Source organism: Salmo trutta, chromosome 2 (assembly GCF_901001165.1).
Source record: "Salmo trutta chromosome 2, fSalTru1.1, whole genome shotgun sequence".
NCBI classification, from domain to species: Eukaryota; Metazoa; Chordata; class Actinopteri; order Salmoniformes; family Salmonidae; genus Salmo; species Salmo trutta.
In genome coordinates this window covers 2,562,418-2,582,644 of record NC_042958.1, presented here as the reverse complement: position 1 = coordinate 2,582,644, position 20,227 = coordinate 2,562,418, and the positions used below count along the sequence as shown (strand labels likewise).

Below are 20,227 nucleotides of genomic sequence, written 5' to 3'. Positions count from 1 at the left end.
ACCACCATTTACCCAACACCCCCCTAAAACCACCATTTACCCAACACCCCCCTAAAACCACCATTTACCCAACACCCCCCTAAAACCACCATTTACCCAACACCCCCCTAAAACCCACATTTACCCAACACCCCCCTAAAACCCCCATTTACCCAAAACACCCCCCTAAAAACCCCCATTTACCCAACACCCCCCTAAAACCACCATTTACCCAACACCCCCCTAAAACCCACCATTTACCCAACACCCCCTTAAAACCCCCATTTACCCAAAACACCCCCCCTAAAAACCCCCATTTACCCAAAACACCCCCCTAAAACCACCATTTACCCAACACCCCCCCTAAAACCACCATTTACCCAACACCCAGCTATTTTTGTGACTACCTGGACATACGTTTTGAAGTATCGAAACCAAACCATATGGATTTGAATGAACAGTATTTGAATAAACATGAAAAGGTAACATGTAAGAAGAGCTCATCATTTCAAATAGGCTCCATGTCATATTAAAACAGGATATAAACAATAGAGAGGGAGAGCTGTCTGTCTCCACTGTGTCCTAGGCAATGCATGATGGCATTAGGAGCCACAAAGCCAACGTGTCGGCCATACTGTGTCTTCCCTGTGGCTCAGTTGGTAGAGCATGGTGTTTGTAACGCCAGGGTTGTGGGTTCGATTCCCACGGGGGGCCAGCACAGAAAAAAAAAGGAAAAAATAATTAATGAAATGTATGCATTCACTACTGTAAGTCGCTCTGGATAAGAGCGTCTGCTAAATGACTAAAATGTAATGTAATGTGTTGGCATCCAGGTACAGATGGGATCACGGCATCAGCACGAAGCAGGGTGGGAGAGGTTGAATAGTACGGAATTGATTCATCCAATCGAATCAGAATGTGGTGTTTAATCCGGGTAGCCTATTGAGAATAACATCGACAAATACAGGGACAGGAGATGTTGTTATAGGAGATATAGGAGATGTTGTTCCCACTGTGACTAGTAAAACCAAACCAGAAACCGTGGATAGATGGCAGCATTCGCAGAAAACTGAAAGCGCAAACCACCGCATTTAACCATGACAAGGTGACTGACAATATGACCGAATACAAACAGTGTAGTAATTCCCTCCGTAAGGCAATCAGACAGTCGCAATTCAACGGCTCAGAAATGAGACGTTTGTGGCAGACAATCGCGAACTACAACGGGACAAGATAAAACCCCTTCTTCGCCGGCTTTGAGGAAAACACAGTGCCACCGATCCCAGTGTGCTTTCCCCACTTGCTTCAAGATGTCCACCATTGTTCCTGTACCCAAGAAAGCCAAAGGTAACTGAACTAAATGATTATCGCCCCATAGCACTCACTTCTGTCATCATGAAGTGCTTTGATAGGCTAGTCAAGGATCATATCGCCTCTACCTTACCTGACACCCTAGACCCAGTTCTGTTTGCATACCGCCCCAATAGATCCAAGGATGATGCAATCGGCATCGTATTTCACACTGCCCTATCCCCATCTGGACAAGAGGAATACCTATGTAAGAATGCTGTTCATTGACTAAAAGCACAGCATTCAAAACCATAGTACCCTCCAAGCTCATCATTAAGCTTGTGGCCCTGGGTCTGAACCCCGCCCTGTGCAACTGGGTCCTGGACATCCCGCGGCAGTCCACCCCCCAGGTGGTGAAGGTGCTCAGCCCCCCTCCTGTACTCCCTGTTCACCCACAACAGCGTGACCGCGTACGCCTCCAACTCGGTCATCAAGTTTGCAAAGGACACAACCATATTAGGTCTGACTACCAACAATGACGAGACAGCCTACAGGGAGGAGGTGAGGGCCCTGGGAGTGTGGGCCCTGGGAGTGAGGGCCCTGGGAGTGAGGGCCCTGGGAGTGAGGGCCCTGGGAGTGTGGGCCCTGGGAGTGAGGGCCCTGGGAGTGTGGGCCCTGGGAGTGTGGTGCCCTATATATAGACTTGGAATCACTGGCCACTTTAATAAATGTTTACATAATGATTTCCTCATGTCATATGTATATCCTGTATTATATTCTACCGTATTTTAGTCAATGCCACTCCGACATTGCTCGATCTAATATTTATATATTTCTACAATTCCATTATTTTACTTTTAGATTAGTGTGTATTGTTGTGTATTGTTAGATACTACTGCACTGTTGGAGCTAGGAACACAAACAATTCACTACACCCACAATAACATCTGCTAAATATGTGCATGTGACCAATAACATTTGATTTGATTTTTATGGTGTTAGACATAAGGGTTGTATTCACAAGACACCAAACAAAAGAAAATTGACCCAAAACTCGTCCAATGAGAACTTTGTTATTTTTTCAGACCAGTAGACTGGAACCGTCTACCTTACAGAATGATATCCACCCTCTTCATCAGACTGGAACCCTCTCTACCTTACAGAATGATATCTACCCTCTTCATCAGACTGGAACCCTCTCTACCTTACAGAATGATATCCACCCTCTTCATCAGACTGGAACCGTCTACCTTACAGAATGATATCCACCCTCTTCATCAGACTGGAACCCTCTCTACCTTACAGAATGATATCCACCCTCTTCATCAGACTGGAACCCTCTCTACCTTACAGAATGATATCCACCCTCTTCATCAGACTGGAACCCTCTCTACCTTACAGAATGATATCCACCCTCTTCATCAGACTGGAACCGTCTACCTTACAGAATGATATCCACCCTCTTCATCAGACTGGAACCCTCTCTACCTTACAGAATGATATCCACCCTCTTCATCAGACTGGAACCCTCTCTACCTTACAGAATGATATCCACCCTCTTCATCAGACTGGAACCCTCTCTACCTTACAGAATGATATCCACCCTCTTCATCAGACTGGAACCGTCTACCTTACAGAATGATATCCACCCTCTTCATCAGACTGGAACCCTCTCTACCTTACAGAATGATATCCACCCTCTTCATCAGACTGGAACCCTCTCTACCTTACAGAACGATATCCACCCTCTTCATTTAATCGATAAATGACCCGTTACTAAGCAACATGCCCACTCAGCGTAATCACAGAGCATGGACAGATCTTGACAGTGTCCTAGCTTGCTGATTCAATAGTTACTAAGCTATACGGTACTATTCATCAATGAGGAGCCGCTAGGCTAGCTAGTAGCTATAGTACGCAATGAGGCGGCGCTAGGCTAGCAAGTAGCTATAGTACTTAATGAGGAGGCACTAGGCTAGCTAGTAGCTATAGTACTCAATGAGGAGGCGCTAGGCTAGCTAGTAGCTATAGTACTCAATGAGGAAGCGCTAGATTAGCTCGTAGCACCAGTACTCATCAATGAGGAGGCGCTAAGCTAGCTCGTAGCACCAGTACTCATCAATGAGGAGGCACTAAGCTAGCTCGTAGCACCAGTACTCATCAATGAGGAGGCACTAGGCTAGCTCGTAGCACGAGGACTCCTCAATGAGGAGGCACTAGGCTAGCTCGTAGCACGAGGACTCATCAATGAGGAGGCACTAGGCTAGCTCGTAGCACGAGGACTCATCAATGAGGAGGCGCTAAGCTAGCTCGTAGCACCAGTACTCAATGAGGAGGCGCTAAGCTAGCTCGTAGCACCAGTACTCGTCAACGAGGAGGCGCTAAGCTAGCTCGTAGCACCAGTACTCATCAATGAGGAGGCACTAGACTAGCTCGTAGCACCAGGGCTCATCAACGAGGAGGCGCTAGGCTAGCTAGCAAGCTACTAGCTACAGTACTCAATGAAGAGGCGCTAGGCTAGCTACTTACCTGAGGTGAATCGAAAGGATACCGACCACTGAATTTGAAAAGCAACTGAAATTTCTCTCCTTCATAGAGCGTGCCCGTGGCTCCTTCCATATCTACAATCCATCTGGAAGACAAGACACAACAGATACCATATTAAATGATTATATATATTACTGTATATTTTATTCTCCAATATAAACAAACAAGTGTGTGTGTGTGTGTGTTCATGTATGGTCTGGGTCGTAGGTCAATCAGAGATGGAGAGGATGGGATTGGTCCCTGTTCTGGTCAACATGCCTGAGGATAATCCATTCCCATCCAATGATAAAGCCCTGTCATGATGCGTCATTATAGAAGACCCTGTAGGAGTTAGACACCCGACCAGTCCAGTACAGCAGATCGTTCAGCTGACCTCTGAGGACCAGGTCATATCTGTCCACTCCTCACCATTAGTTGCCTCTCCCACAGGACAGAGAGAGAAGCACACACACACTCGGACAGAAACACGGGTTTTGAACTCCCCCTGTCAAACCAGATGATTTGTGGGACCAGGGCAGGCACAATGCAGCAAACAGTGAGTGGACATTCTCTAGCTGCTTCCCCTCTCCCCCAACTCCTGTGTGTATGTCAGTGTCAAGTCTGGATGGGTGTAAAAACACTATTTTCAGTGTGAACTCTGAATCAATACATTTTCACATTGGCATAACTTAAAAGACGACTTGGTTTCATCACAGAGCTGGGATGAAAAATTAACCGAACATCTGTTTTTCAAAATGTTTAATAATTAATTAAGAATGAAAAGATGAAATGTCTTGAGTCAATAAGTATTCAACCCTCTTTGTTATGGCCTAAATAAGTTCAGGAGTAAAAATATGCTTAACAAGTCGCATAATAAGTTGCATGGACTCTGATGCAATAAGTGTTTAATAACATATCTTTTTTTAAGTGACTACCTCATTAGGGGCGGCAGTTAGCCTAGTGATTGGAGGGGGGAGGCAGGTAGCCTAGTGGTTAGAGGGGGGAAGGCAGGTAGCCTAGTGGTTAGAGGGGGGAGGCAGGTAGCCTAGTGATTGGAGGGGGGAGGCAGGTAGCCTAGTGGTTAGAGGGGGGAAGGCAGGTAGCCTAGTGGTTAGAGGGGGGAGGCAGGTAGCCTAGTGGTTGGAGGGGGGAGGCAGGTAGCCTAGTGGTTAGAGGGGGGAAGGCAGGTAGCCTAGTGGTTAGAGGGGGGAAGGCAGGTAGCCTAGTGGTTAGAGGGGGGAGGCAGGTAGCCTAGTGGTTAGAGGGGGGAGGCAGGTAGCCTAGTGGTTAGAGGGGGGAGGCAGGTAGCCTAGTGGTTAGAGGGGGAGGCAGGTAGCCTAGTGGTTAGAGGGGGAGGCAGGTAGCCTAGTGGTTAGAGGGGGGAGGCAGGTAGCCTAGTGGTTGGAGGGGGGAGGCAGGTAGCCTAGTGGTTGGAGGGGGGAGGCAGGTAGCCTAGTGGTTAGAGGGGGGGAGGCAGGTAGCCTAGTGGTTAGAGGGGGGAGGCAGGTAGCCTAGTGGTTGGAGGGGGGAGGCAGGTAGCCTAGTGGTTGGAGGGGGGAGGCAGGTAGCCTAGTGGTTGGAGGGGGGAGGCAGGTAGCCTAGTAGTTAGAGGGGGAGGCAGGTAGCCTAGTGGTTAGAGGGGGGAGGCAGGTAGCCTAGTGGTTAGAGGGGGGAGGCAGGTAGCCTAGTGGTTAGAGGGGGGAGGCAGGTAGCCTAGTGGTTAGAGGGGGGAGGCAGGTAGCCTAGTGGTTAGAGGGGGGAGGCAGGTAGCCTAGTGGTTAGAGGGGGGAGGCAGGTAGCCTAGTGGTTAGAGGGGGGAGGCAGGTAGCCTAGTGGTTAGAGGGGGGAGGCAGGTAGCCTAGTGGTTAGAGGGGGGAGGCAGGTAGCCTAGTGGTTAGAGGGGGGAGGCAGGTAGCCTAGTGGTTAGAGGGGGGAGGCAGGTAGCCTAGTGGTTAGAGGAGGGAGGCAGGTAGCCTAGTGGTTAGAGGGGGGAGGCAGGTAGCCTAGTGGTTAGGGGGGGGAGGCAGGTAGCCTAGTGGTTAGAGGGGGGAGGCAGGTAGCCTAGTGGTTAGAGGGGGGAGGCAGGTAGCCTAGTGGTTAGAGGGGGGAGGCAGGTAGCCTAGTGGTTAGAGGGGGGAGGCAGGTAGCCTAGTGGTTAGAGGGGGGAGGCAGGTAGCCTAGTGGTTAGAGGGGGGAGGCAGGTAGCCTAGTGGTTAGAGGGGGGAGGCAGGTAGCCTAGTGGTTAGAGGGGGGAGGCAGGTAGCCTAGTGGTTAGAGGGGGGAGGCAGGTAGCCTAGTGGTTAGAGGGGGGAGGCAGGTAGCCTAGTGGTTAGAGTGGGGAGGCAGGTAGCCTAGTGGTTAGAGGGGGGAGGCAGGTAGCCTAGTGGTTAGAGGGGGGAGGCAGGTAGCCTAGTGGTTAGAGGGGGGGGCAGGTAGCCTAGTGGTTAGAGCGTTGGGCCAGTAACCAAAAGGTTGTTAGATCGAATCCCCGAGCTGACAAGATAAAAATCTGCCATTCTGCCCCTGAACAAGGCAGTTAACCCACTGTTCCTAGGCCGTCATTGTAATTACGATTTTTTTCTTAACTGACTTGCCTGGTTAAATGAAAAATAAAAATAAATCTCTTTACCCCACACATGCAAATTATCTGTAAGGTCCCTCAGTCGAGTAGTGAATTTCAAACACCGAATCAACCAAAAACCAGGGAGGTTTTTCAATGCTTCGTAAAGAAGAAGGGCACCAATTGGTAGATGGGGTAAAACTAAAATAAAAAAAAGCAGACATTGAATATCCCTTTAAGCATGGTGAAGTTTGTAGTGACTAAGATACAGGCGTCCTTCATAACTCCGTTCGCAGGATGAGGAAGGAAACTGGCTCAGTGATTTCACCATGAGGCCAATGGTGACTTTTTAAAACAGTTACAGAGTTTAATAGCTGTGATAGGAGAAAACTGAGGATGGATCAACAACATTGTAGTTACTCCACAACACTAACATAATTAACAGAGTGAAAAGTAAGAAGCCTGAACAGAATGAAAATATTCCAAAACATGCATCCTGTTTCCAACAAGGCACTAAAGTAATACTGCAAAAAAATGTGGCAAAGCGATTAACTTTTTGCCCTGAATACAAAGTGCAAATCTAACACAACACATTACTGAGTACCACTTTACATATTTTCAAGGATAGTGACGTCTGCATCATGTTATGGGTATGCTTGTAATCGCTAAGGACTGGGGAGTTTTTCAGGAAAAAAAATTAATGGACCACAGGCAAAATCCTAGAGTAAAACCTGGTTGTCTGCTTTCCACCAGACACAGAGATTAATTCACCTTTCAGCAGGACAATAACCTAAAACGCGTTTCCAAGAGTCCAATGGTGGCAAGCTTTACACCACTCCAGCCAACGCTTGGCATTGCGCATGGTGATATTAGGCTTGTGTGCAGCTGCTCGGCCATGGAAACCCATATCATGAAGCTCCCGACAAACAATTATTGTGCTGACGTTGCTTCCAGAGGCAGTTTGGAACTCGGTAGTGAGTGTTGTAACTCAGCGGGCCCTGCTGTCGGGAGACAGATCAGAGCGGGCCCTGCTGTCGGGAGACAGATCAGAGCGGGCCCTGCTGTCGGGAGACAGATCAGAGCGGGCCCTAGTGTCGGGAGACAGATCAGAGCGGGCCCTGCTGTCGGGAGACAGATCAGAGCGGGCCCTGCTGTCGGGAGACAGATCAGAGCGGGCCCTGCTGTCGGGAGACAGATCAGAGCGGGCCCTGCTGTCGGGAGACAGATCAGAGCGGGCCCTGCTGTCGGGAGACAGATCAGAGCGGGCCCTGCTGTCGGGAGACAGATCAGAGCGGGCCCTGCTGTCGGGAGACAGATCAGAGCGGGCCCTGCTGTCGGGAGACAGATCAGAGCGGGCCCTGCTGTCGGGAGACAGATCAGAGCGGGCCCTGCTGTCGGGAGACTGATCAGAGCGGGCCCTGCTGTCGGGAGACTGATCAGAGCGGGCCCTGCTGTCGGGAGACTGATCAGAGCGGGCCCTGCTGTCGGGAGACTGATCAGAGCGGGCCCTGCTGTCGGGAGACTGATCAGAGCGGGCCCTGCTGTCGGGAGACTGATCAGAGCGGGCCCTGCTGTCGGGAGACTGATCAGAGCGGGCCCTGCTGTCGGGAGACTGATCAGAGCGGGCCCTGCTGTTAGGAGTAGGGAAAATCATAAATCAATGACATGCCCTCATAAAAATGGTTATAACTCCAGTTCTCTTTGTGATATTAAAGGTTTCTAACAATGCGTTATAGATTTATTTAGAAAAAGTCAAGAACGGAGGGGGGGCTTGACAAAAAAAAAAAAAAATGGCAGAGTTATAAAGAAAAAAATGAATGAGCAGAAAATGACTACTTAAGCAGTTCTTCTGTTAACAATATTTGATCGTTTGTATTAGTTGTTATCGAGCAAAAATAGTTACGATATGACTGCTCTTCCATCAACAACAGATACTAAACACACACACACGCGCTGAGACACCGAGTATGACTGGACATGGGCCTGATATTTCACTCTATCACATGGAATGCATTAATTTGTTTTGGTGCCGTTGTTCATTGAAAAAGACACTCAAATGTTATAATCTACGTATATCAGACAAGAATGGCTGGGACTGTTACACAATCAGTCAAGTCTGTGAATAAATCAAAATCGTCATAGTAAAACATTACAACAGCCTTCCCCGTGGCTCAGTTGGTAGAGCATGGTGTTTGCAACGCCAGGGTTGTGGGTTCGATTCCCACGGGGGGCCAGCACAGAATAAAATTGTATGAAATGAAATGTATACATTCACTACTGTAAGTCTCTCTGGATAAGAGCGTCTGCTAAATGACTAAAATGTCAATGTAAATGTAAAAACAGAGACAGACAGGCACGCGGAGTATTGCCAAGCTGAAGCTCTAATAGCAAAGCCACACCCCGGGCCGTACCGCCCTAAAACAAGGATAAGATCCAGCTCAACAGGTTCTGGAAGGTTCTCCTTCCAGTGACTCATGCCATTCTTGACAGACAGAGATCTGGGGGTGTATATTCATTGTTGCAATACACATCGTAGCAAACAGTTGCAAAACGTTTTTTTTTGCAATAAAAAATAAGAGTTTCTATCGGACAAATTCAGGTAGGTAGGAGAGGAGAGAGAAGACCGTGTTTCCTTATGCAAGCTGAAACTACTACTGAACTCATTCTGCTCAGCAGCATTCAGTCTATCCACTTCTGCCATTTAGCAGACTCTCTGATCCAGAGATACGACAGTAGTGAGTCATTTAGCAGACTCTCTTATCCAGAGATACTACAGTAGTGAGTCATTTAGCAGACTCTCTGATCCAGAGACACTACAGTAGTGAGTCATTTAGCAGACTCTCTGATCCAGAGACACTACAGTAGTGAGTCATTTAGCAGACTCTCTGATCCAGAGACACTACAGTAGTGAGTCATTTAAGACTCTCTGATCCAGAGATACTACAGTAGTGAGTCATTTAAGACTCTCTGATCCAGAGTCACTACAGTAGTGAGTCATTTAGCAGACTCTCTGATCCAGAGCCACTACAGTAGTGAGTCATTTAACAGACTCTCTTAACCAGAGACACCACAGTATTTTCTTACAAGTCCCCCATGGGAATCGAACCCACAACTGTTCAGTTCACATCCTCATTCCTCGCAAGTTTCAGAAAAAGATAATTCTAATATCCCAAAACTCTGCTTAAACTAGAAAATAAGTCTAAACGACATGACGAGTGATGCTAGTTAGCAACGGCGCTAATCCAATGAATCGGATAATATTTTCGTGGAATTATTAGGCTGTCCTAAACGTGGATATCTTCAACCTAATTTCCTCAGTAGAACCATCTCTTTCTAAACACAATAACATAACACGATAGCCACATTGGTTAGGCTACAATATTTCTCACGCTGGAATGAAAATCGGGACGACTGCTATAGCCAACAGCCACAATCAAGAGTAGAGGGATGTGCATATTCAAGCCCTTTGTGTGGCTAAAATCACTAGACCGCACGAGGAAACACCGTCACCACATGCCTGCATTACAGCGTCAAAACAATTATGCCTACCACCACTAAACTGACCACGACTAGTTCTTTTTCACAAAGTCCAAAGGGTCTACCCTCACACACTACACTGTTACACTACCCTCACTACACCGTCACACTACACTGTTACACTACCCTCACACACTACACTGTTACACTACCCTCACTACACCGTCACACTACACTGTTACACTACACTGTTACACTACCCTCACACACTACACTGTTACACTACCCCACTATGTTGTTGTCTTAGGTCTCTCTTTATGTAGTGATGTGTTGTCTCTCTCGTCGTGATGTCCGTTTTGACCTATATTGTATTTTATTTTTAATCCCAGGCCCCCGTCCCCGCAGGAGGCCTTTTGCTTTTTAGTAGGCCGTCATTGTAAATAAGAATTTGTGCTTAACTGTCTTACCTTGTTAAATACATTTTAAAAAGCCATCTACCCACCTGTACCTGGGATTTGTGTACTGTGTTGTTTATCTTCTATACATGATGGATCCATACTGACGCCCCTGAGTACTGAGCAGGTACTTGGTGTGTACTGTGTTGTTTATGTTCTATACATGATGGATAGATCCATACTGATGCCCCTGAGTACTGAGCAGGTACTTGGTGTGTACTGTGTTGTTTATGTTCTATACATGATGGATAGATCCATACTGATGCCCCTGAGTACTGAGCAGGTACTTGGTGTGTACTGTGTTGTTTATGTTCTATACATGATGGATAGATCCATACTGATGCCCCTGAGTACTGAGCAGGTACTTGGTGTGTACTGTGTTGTTTATGTTCTATACATGATGGATAGATCCATACTGATGCCCCTGAGTACTGAGCAGGTACTTGGTGTGTACTGTGTTGTTTATGTTCTATACATGATGGATCCATACTGATGCCCCTGAGTACTGAGCAGGTACTTGGTGTGTACTGTGTTGTTTATCTTCTATACATGATGGATAGATCCATACTGATGCCCCTGAGTACTGAGCAGGTACTTGGTGTGTACTGTGTTGTTTATCTTCTATACATGATGGATCCATACTGATGCCCCTGAGTACTGAGCAGGTACTTGGTGTGTACTGTGTTGTTTATGTTCTATACATGATGGATAGATCCATACTGATGCCCCTGAGTACTGAGCAGGTACTTGGTGTGTACTGTGTTGTTTATCTTCTATACATGATGGATAGATCCATACTGATGCCCCTGAGTACTGAGCAGGTACTTGGTGTGTACTGTGTTGTTTATGTTCTATACATGATGGATCCATACTGATGCCCCTGAGTACTGAGCAGGTACTTGGTGTGTACTGTGTTGTTTATCTTCTATACATGATGGATAGATCCATACTGATGCCCCTGAGTACTGAGCAGGTACTTGGTGTGTACTGTGTTGTTTATCTTCTATACATGATGGATCCATACTGATGCCCCTGAGTACTGAGCAGGTACTTGGTGTGTACTGTGTTGTTTATGTTCTATACATGATGGATAGATCCATACTGATGCCCCTGAGTACTGAGCAGGTACTTGGTGTGTACTGTGTTGTTTATCTTCTATACATGATGGATAGATCCATACTGATGCCCCTGAGTACTGAGCAGGTACTTGGTGTGTACTGTGTTGTTTATGTTCTATACATGATGGATCCATACTGATGCCCCTGAGTACTGAGCAGGTGTGTGTGTTTATCTGCTTCACAATGAAATGAGCCAGTGGGAAATGTTATAGATCTGTGCAACAAAGCATATCCACACAAGGACATAAGAGTCAGCAAGCTGATGTACAACTCACTGTGTGATGGTGTTCTGTACACTTTTCTCATTGAGCGTCATTCCAGGGGGCGGATCATTTTGCAAAGCCATTAGTTCCTTTTGTAGCCTTTTCTGTAAGAGAAGAAAAAACATGTTGAAGCTGTAGCTAGATTATAATATTGGGAGGTCCGATTTCAGATTTTCATGAAGAAAAAGAAAAAAAAATGTAAACATGAAACGTGTCGTTAAACTGATGTAACCCAGACGAGATGTAACAAATCTCTAAAGAATGTCAGTGTTCATAGACAAGACACAAATCAAACCAGCTGGATGTGTCGTAATATCCTCTAGCTTGGAGAGTACTGCTTAATAAAAACCTGTCGCATGCTTCCCAGTTCATGCATATGACGACATTTTGTGGTGTCCCTGTTTTTTTTTTTTTTTTGTGGTGTTTGTTTTTTCTTCGCTTTTTGGAAAAGGGGCATGCTTTTTGGAAAAGGGGCATGCTTATTTAAGATGGTGAGGAAAGCACTTTTTTTTTAAATAACCAGGCATCCTCTACTGACGGAATGAGGTAAAAATCCTTCCAGGATACCCGGGCCAGGTCGATTAGAAAAAGCCTGCTCGCTGAAGTGTTTTAGGGAGCGTTTGACAGTGATGAGGGGTGGTCGTTTGACCGCAGACCCATTACGGACGCAGGCAATGAGGCAGTGATCGCTGAGATCCTGGTTGAAGACAGCAGAGGTGTATTTAGAGGGCAGGTTGGTCAGGATGATATGAGGGTGCCCATGTTTAAGGATTTAGGGTTGTACCTGGTAGGTTCCTTGATAATTTGTGTGAGATTGAGGGCATCTAGCTTAGATTGTAGGATGGCCGGGATGTTAAGCATATCCCAGTTTAGGTCACCTAACAGTACAAACTCTGAAGATAAATGGGGGCAATTAATTCACATATGGTGTCCAGGGCACAGCTGGGGGCTGAAGGGGGTCTATAACAAGTGGCAACAGTGAGAGACTTATGTCTGGGAAGGTGGATTTAAAAAAATAGAAGCTCAAACTGTTTGGACACAGACCTGGATAGTATGACAGAACTCTGCAGGCTAACTCCACCCCCTTTGGCAGTTCTATCTTGGTGGACAATGTTGTAGTTGGGGATGGAAATTACAGAATTGTTGGTGGCCTTCCTAAGCCAGGATTCAGACACGGCTAGGATATCAAGGTTTGCGGAGTGTGCTAAAGCAGTGAATAAAACAAACTTAGGGAGGAGGCTTCTGATGTTAACATGCATGAAACCAAGGCTTTTACGGTTACAGAAGTCAACAAAATGATAGCACCTGGGGAATAGGATTGGATCTGGGGGCTACAGGGCCTGGATTAACCTCTACATCACCAGAGGAACAGAGGAGGACTAGGATAAGGGTACGGCTAAAGAACTGGTTGTCTTTTGCGTTGGGGACAGAGAATAAAAGGAGCAGATTTCTGGCCGTGGTAGAATAGATTCATAATGTACAGACAAGGGTATGGTAGGATGTGAGTACAGTGGAGGTAAACCTAGGCGTTGAGTGATGAGAGGTTTTGTCTCTGGAGGCACCAGTTAAGTCAGGTGAGGTCTCCGCATGCGTGTGGGACGAAAGAGCTATCTATCTAAGTAATTTTGAGCGGGACTGAGGGCTCTACAGTGAAATAAAACATTAAGAACTAGCCAAGACAGCAGTAGACAAGGCATATTGACATTAGAGAGAGGCATAATGCAATCACAGGTGTTGATCAGGAGAGCTAAGACAACAACGGGTACATACAGGACCTGAGTTCGAGGCTGGGGCCGAGAAGTAAACAAAATGAGGTACCGTGTTATTGAAACAGTCCGGGGGGGCATCAGCTGTGTAGCCGAGTGATCATAGGGTTAAAAGAGCAGCAATAGGTGAGTCAGGGTGCCGTTCGTTAGTCACTACTACGCTGGGCGAGCAGGGGACACAGCGTTCAGAAAAGCTAGCGGGCCCGGGGCTAGTAGATGGTTCTTCGGCGACATCGTAACCATAGCCTGTTGAGACCACATCGGGCGATCACATCGGCGGCGGGGCTCCGTGTCGGACAATAAAGGTTCCAGGCCAATTGGCAAAGGAGGTATTGTAACCCTAGAATTAGCTGGTATATGGACCTAGCTCAAGGCTAGTTGGTGCTTGCTTCGGGACAGAGGCGTTAGCTAACAGTAGCCACTCGTTTGCAGCTAGCTAGCATTACGGTGTAATGATCCAGAGCGGCAGGCATCCGGTGACATGGTAGAGAGAAGCAGTCCGATATGCTCTGGGATTGATATCGCGCTGTGCAGACTGGCAGGTGTTGTTCGAGCTAAGGCTTCCTGGTGACCGAGAAAAAGGTGAAGACTGCTAGCCGTGGCATGGCCGATTAATTAGGCCCGAATTCAAGTTTTCATAACAATCGGTAATCCGCATTTTTGGACGCCGATTACATTGCACTCCACAAGGAGACTGCATGGCAGGCTGACCACCTGTTACGGGAGTGCAGCAAGGAGCCAAGGTAAGTTGCTAGCTAGCATTAAACTTGTCTTATAAAAAAAAACAATCAATCTTAACATAATCACTAATTAACTACACATGGTAGATGATATTACTAGTTTAACTAGCTTGTCCTGCGTTGCAAATAATCAATGCGGTGCCTGTTAATTTATCGAATCACAGCCTACGTCGCCAAACGGGTGATGATTTAACAAGCGCATTTGCAAAAAGAAAAGCACTGTCGGTGCGCCAATGTACCTAACCATAAACATCAATGCCTTTATTAAAATCAATACGAAGTATATATTTTTAAACCTGCATTTTTAGTTAAAAGAAATTAATGTTAGCAGGCAATATTAACGAGGGAAATTGTGTCACTTCTCTTGCGTTCTGTGCAAGCAGAGTCAGGGTATATGCAGCAGTTTGGGCCGCCTGGCTCGTTGCGAACTGTGTGAAGACCATTTCTTCCTAACAAAGACCGTCATTAATTTGCCATAATTATGACATAACATTGAAGGTTGTGCAATGTAACAGTAATATTTAGACTTAGGGTTCCGTATTTCACTGAAAGATTAAACGTTTGGTTTTCGAAATGATAGTTTTCGGATTTGACCATATTAATGACCTAAGGCTCGTATTTCTGTGTGTTTATTATATTATAATGAAGTCTATGATTTGATATTTGATAGAGCAGTCTGACTGAGCGGTGGTAGGCAGCAGCAGGCTCGTAAGCATTCATTCAAACAGCACTTTGCTGCGTTTGCCAGCAGCTCTTCGCTGTGCTTCAAGCATTGTGCTGTTTATGACTTCAAGCCTATCAACTCCCGAGATTAAGCTGGCAATACTATAGTGTCTAAAAGAACATCCAATAGTCAAAGGTATATGAAATACAAATGGTATAGAGAGAAATAGTCCTATAATAACAACAACCTAAAACTTCTTACCTGGGAATATTGAAGACTCATGTTAAAAGGAACCAGCATCTTTCATATGTTCTCAAGTTCTGAGCAAGGAACTTAAACGTTAGCTTTTTTACGTGGCACATATTGCACTTTTACTTTCTTCTCCAACACTGTGTTTTTGCATTATTTAAACCAAATTGAACATGTTTCATTATTTATTTGAGGCTAAATTGATTTTTAATTACGTATTTTATTAAATTAAAATAAAAGTGTTCATTCAGTATTGTTGTAATTGTCATTATTACAAATACATACAAAAGTTGTAAAACATTTTTTTAGTAAAATAAATATATATTTTTTAATGTATTTTCTTTATATATACATATACATATACATATATACATATACATATACATATATACATATATACATACATATATATATATACACATATATACATATACATATGTATATACATATACATACATATATACATATACATATACATACATATATACATACATATATATATATATACATATATATATACATATATATATACATATGTATATACACACACACACACTTTTTTTTTTATTATATATTTTTCAATAAATCGGACGATTAATCGGTATCGGCTTTTTTTTTTTTGGTCCTTCAATAATCGGTATTGGCGTTGAAAAATCATAAATCGGGCGACCTCTAATCCATACACCAATTGGCTTAATCATTTATTTCCTAACTAACTAAATAATCACAGAAATGCATAACAAACAAACAGTAGATATTGGTTACTAACAATGACAGGGAAGATCCCCTAGTGGGCTAAACCGATATGACGGCTTGGTGGACAAAGGTAAGGGGGTTTGGACCGATAAATGAGCAGGAAAGATAAAATGGATCACTACACACAGTGGGTAATTATATTCATTGAAATGCTAATCCTTTGCACATAAACGCTCGCTCATGTGGGAATAATTGCAATCAATATAATGGATACGTCTGGTGTCCATTGTTCTTAAGAGTAGATGTTTCTGCGGTTGTCGGTACTCACATCCCAGGTTTACATAATTTCTAGCTGCAGACTAGTAATTAGTATCTAAGATTTGCTCTTATTCTGTAAGGATCTATAGTCTCAGAGTTGAACCATTTCCAGCCATGTAGCCAATGTGTCACGTAGTATGGTTTTCTAGTCTTGGTACCCCCCCCCCCACCCCACTGGGGGTTTGCTTACTCAGAAGAAGATTTCATCAGGAGGGGGTTTTATTGGTAACAATAGAAAAGGGCAGTTCCATGACATTTCTGTGCTCACAGGGGTGTGGCCGCTGACTAGTTAAACTTTACAGGGAATACAATTCTCTCATTCTTAAAAAGATTAAAAATCACATTACATCATTTCAAATATACTTTCATCTTTACTCATTCATTTATACAAAAAATTAGATGCAAACCCCATAATTGAGAAATGTACACATTCAGAGATAGTTGTGTGTGTTTCCTGTCCTCCATGAGGTCACCAAATGAAACACAGTCATCATACCCGTCCCCTTAAGTGTCCACGGACCCTTCCCACATTCTCACAAGTGGACATACAGTTTAAATTCTCCCATTTTGGGGATTTAGGAGTTCAGCCAAGTGAAATCCCTTGTTCTCTCTCTGTATTCTCTCTTTCTGCATGGCCAGGGGGAGAGAGTCTCTGCCAGGAATTTTTACGACCTGAGATAACAGAACCTGGGTGTAGGCGAGAATGATCTACAGCCAGAAAGAAAGGGCCACGTCATGACACTAGGTTCCTGCCTTTCTAGGGAGTTTTTCCTAGCCACCGTGCTTCGACATCTGCATTGCTTGCTGTTTGGGGTTTTAGGCTGGGTTTCTGTACAGCACTTTGTGACATCGGCTGATGTAAAAAGGACTTTATAAATACATTTGATTGAAAATTGGAAGCACAGAATCATCTAGAATGTCATTGTATGCTGTAGCGATAAGATTTCACTTCACTGGAACTAAGGGGCCTAGCCCATACCATGAAAAACAGCCCCAGACCATTATTCCTCCTCCTCCAAACTTTACAGTTGGCACTATGTTGTCGGGCAGTAGCATTCTCCTGGCGTCAGCCAAACCCAGATTTGTCTGTCGGACTGCCAGATGGTGAAGCGTGATTCAGAGAACGTGTTTCCACTGCTCCAATAGCGGTGAGCTTTACACCACTCCAGCCAAGGCTTGGCATTGCGCACGTGTGCGGCTTGTGTGCGGCTGCTCGGCCACGGAAACCCATATCCCGAAGCTCTCAACGAACAGTTATTGTGCTGACGTTGCTTCCAGAGGCAGTTTGGAACTTGGTAGTGAGTGTTGCAACCGAGGGCAGACGATTTTTACGTGCTACGGGCTTCAGCACTCGGCGGTTCCGTTCTGTGAGCTTGTGTGGCCTACCATTTCGTGGCTGCGCCGTTGTTGCTCCTTAATGTTTCCACTTCACAATAATAACAACACTGGGGGCAGCTCTAGCAGTGCAGAAATGTGATTTACTGACTTGTTGGAAAGGTGGCATCCTATGACAGTGTCACGTTGAAAGTCACTGAGCGCTTCAGTAAGGCCATTCTACTGTCAATGTTTGTCTATGGAGATTGCATGGCGGTGTGCTGGATTTCATACCTGTCAGCAACGTTTGTGGCTGAAATAGCCGAATCCACTCATTTGAAAGCGTGTCCATATACTTTTGAATATATAGTGTATGTATACGGACACCTTAACCTTGCGTCTGCTACTCGCATTAACTCTGTGTCTACACTAGCAGTAATATAACTAACTTTGCACAGCTATTAGCTTAGAAGTGTTTACTATCATAACAGCTAGCTAAAATTTGGACAACCAGTAGCCTGGATAAGGTTTCAGGTAGATAGGGTTTCAGAACACAGAGCTAGCTAATCCACTTCAGGAATTCAGACAAGCTGACCCAGTCAGCCACCTGACATAGCGAACAACTTTAGCTAGCTAACGTTAGTATGCTAGCTAGCTGCTTATGTTGCTCGCCGCCATGTCACTACACTCATAACTACCGGTAGCTATGTTTGTTAGTTAAGTTTGTTAGTTAAGTTTGCTAGCTAACTATTTAAAACGTGAAACTGAGAAGTCCAACAGGGAGTATCTAACTAACTACCGTTAGCTTGCTAACGTCGTTAGCAACTCTGTTCTTCCTAGCTGTTCATGATTAACTAGATGCAGGCGTTGAAACCCGAGGTAACATATAAAACGACAACTCGCATCTTAAAACAGACCTAATGTGAGTTATATACACATACTGATTTTTTAAAAATAAATTTAAAAAAGTGTTGAAATAACAGAGGAAAAGAGATAAACCCAATAGAAGAAGTGTTCACTGTCTGTTGAATTCCTACCTGCATCGACGCCATGATGGAAACCCCCTGCACCAGGGCAACGCGCAATGACGTCAGGGTGCGTCGTGTTGACGGAAACAAAAACAAAACAAAAGTGCGCTGATTGCGGGAAGCGTTGTGAAAATGTAATGTACTGTGCGCAGGGCAACAGAAAAGCGAACCAAATACTTTTTTTTGTATTGAATTCATGAGCAGCGCATTTAATCGGAAAACGTGAATTCAATTGAGATGTTACTTGTTGGACTAGAAACTGTAGTGACAAAGTAGTAGTTGCATCAAGATAAAGGGTCCTTTCAAACTGTTTCTCATATTCCACAGATTTTCCTGTAGATAATCATAACCACTTTTAGGTGTGTAAAAGTGAATAACATTGATGCTTGTATTACAGGCTGTTGAATACCAGCCCAACAACACACTCATTATCACACTGTACCTCAGTAAGCACACACTGAGACATTTTTTAATTATTACAATTTCCACAACAAAAATCCGTTTTGGGTTACATTCACACATACCAGGTATTATATTGTTTCATTTTGAACAGAATGATTTTCTGGATAAACCAGCGTGTTTAAATATTATTCCTCCTATTCATGTCCCCCGTGAGCAAAATGGATCCATGTCAGCAGTGTTATTGCAGAGCGCCTGGTAATCTGACTACCAAATGACCTTTTTAGGTCATAGACACAGCCTCTCCACTGCTGGGAGGGAGCCAGGAGAGCTGGCCAGATGCCTGAGAGGCTTCAGTGAAATTGGTGCAGGGATAAAAAAACTCCCCGATCACTACAACGACGAATAGCATATTCTTCCTCTCACATAAAAGGAATTATCATAATCCATTTGACATTTTCATTGTCATCATGATATTATTTTGGCCATTGCCTCATAAATTCAAAAAGGCACCTGCATCTATCTTATTGCAGGTGCATGGTAACAATGAGATAATTCAAACACTACTTCTGCTATCACTTCATTTTTTTAAATTAAAACTTTAAAGGAAAATTATGTATATATGTATATATATATATATTTTGCATTATAATGTCATAAAATGGGCCCTTACAAAATTGTGTTGAGATTTGCAGTTTTCCTATTGGTCAACAAAAAGCAGGTACTACTCTTGTTTTTGAATTGGAGGGCTGCACCCTCCCTATTTGAGCAGCGTCCCTCAGAGGCGCGGTCATCTTCTTCCCGAGCGTAATCAACAACGGCGGATTTCTTAGACAAGCAAAGCCTAGTGTTGCGCTGGTCAGCTGTTTGTTCACCAGCACCCACCCGCAATTGCTAATAACCAAACTGCCAGACTGTGATAAAGTGCAAATCTGAGGCCCACACCAAACCCTAACCCGCAAATATAGACAATGTCCTATAGGCTACAGGCCTATGCCTTCTTTGAGTAACCTATGTGGAGGTGTATGTCTCTAGTACTGTAATGTCTCCCTCTCCAGTAGTCAAAATGTTTGCCAGTAATGAAGATACTATATGCTTGGAGTATAACTGACTCTCTTTTTTTAAAGGCGGGGGGGATGACTTTCTGGAGGAGCCTGGAGGGGTTGAGCTAGATGGGAGCATCATGGAGGAGCCTGGAGGGGTTGAGCTAGATGGGAGCACCATGGAGGAGCCTGGAGGGGTTGAGCTAGATGGGAGCACCATGGAGGAGCCTGGAGGGGTTGAGCTAGATGGGAGCATCATGGAGGAGCCTGGAGGGGTTGAGCTAGATGGGAGCATCATGGAGGGGTTGAGCTAGATGGGAGAATCATGGAGGAGCCTGGAGG

General features: G+C 44.9%; 1 protein-coding gene, 1 long non-coding RNA gene and 1 other non-coding gene across 4 annotated transcripts in view; 1 reads left to right on the top strand and 2 right to left on the bottom strand.

Annotated features, from left to right (window-relative positions):
• Positions 1-18,554, bottom strand: part of ube2wb (ubiquitin conjugating enzyme E2 Wb) — a 31,609-nt gene extending 13,055 nt beyond the window's left edge. For both annotated transcript variants that reach the window (XR_003866780.1, XM_029691516.1), the window contains exons 1-3: positions 18,453-18,554; positions 11,681-11,772; positions 3,799-3,901 (exon numbers count right to left, since the gene is read on the bottom strand). Coding sequence is in view for 1 of the 2 variants with exons in the window: in XM_029691516.1 (XP_029547376.1) it covers positions 3,799-3,901; positions 11,681-11,772; positions 18,453-18,467 (210 nt within the window). In the remaining variant the exon portion in view is untranslated. The remainder of the gene's footprint in view (positions 1-3,798; positions 3,902-11,680; positions 11,773-18,452) is intronic.
• trnat-ugu (transfer RNA threonine (anticodon UGU)) lies at positions 621-693 on the top strand. Its single transcript has one exon. It is a non-coding gene; the product is annotated as a tRNA-Thr (tRNA).
• LOC115149051 (uncharacterized) lies at positions 2,252-3,791 on the bottom strand. Its single transcript, XR_003866782.1, has 2 exons — positions 2,520-3,791; positions 2,252-2,377 (listed from the first exon to the last, which is right to left on the bottom strand). It is a non-coding gene; the product is annotated as an uncharacterized LOC115149051 (long non-coding RNA).
• Positions 18,555-20,227: the final 1,673 nt, after the last annotated feature.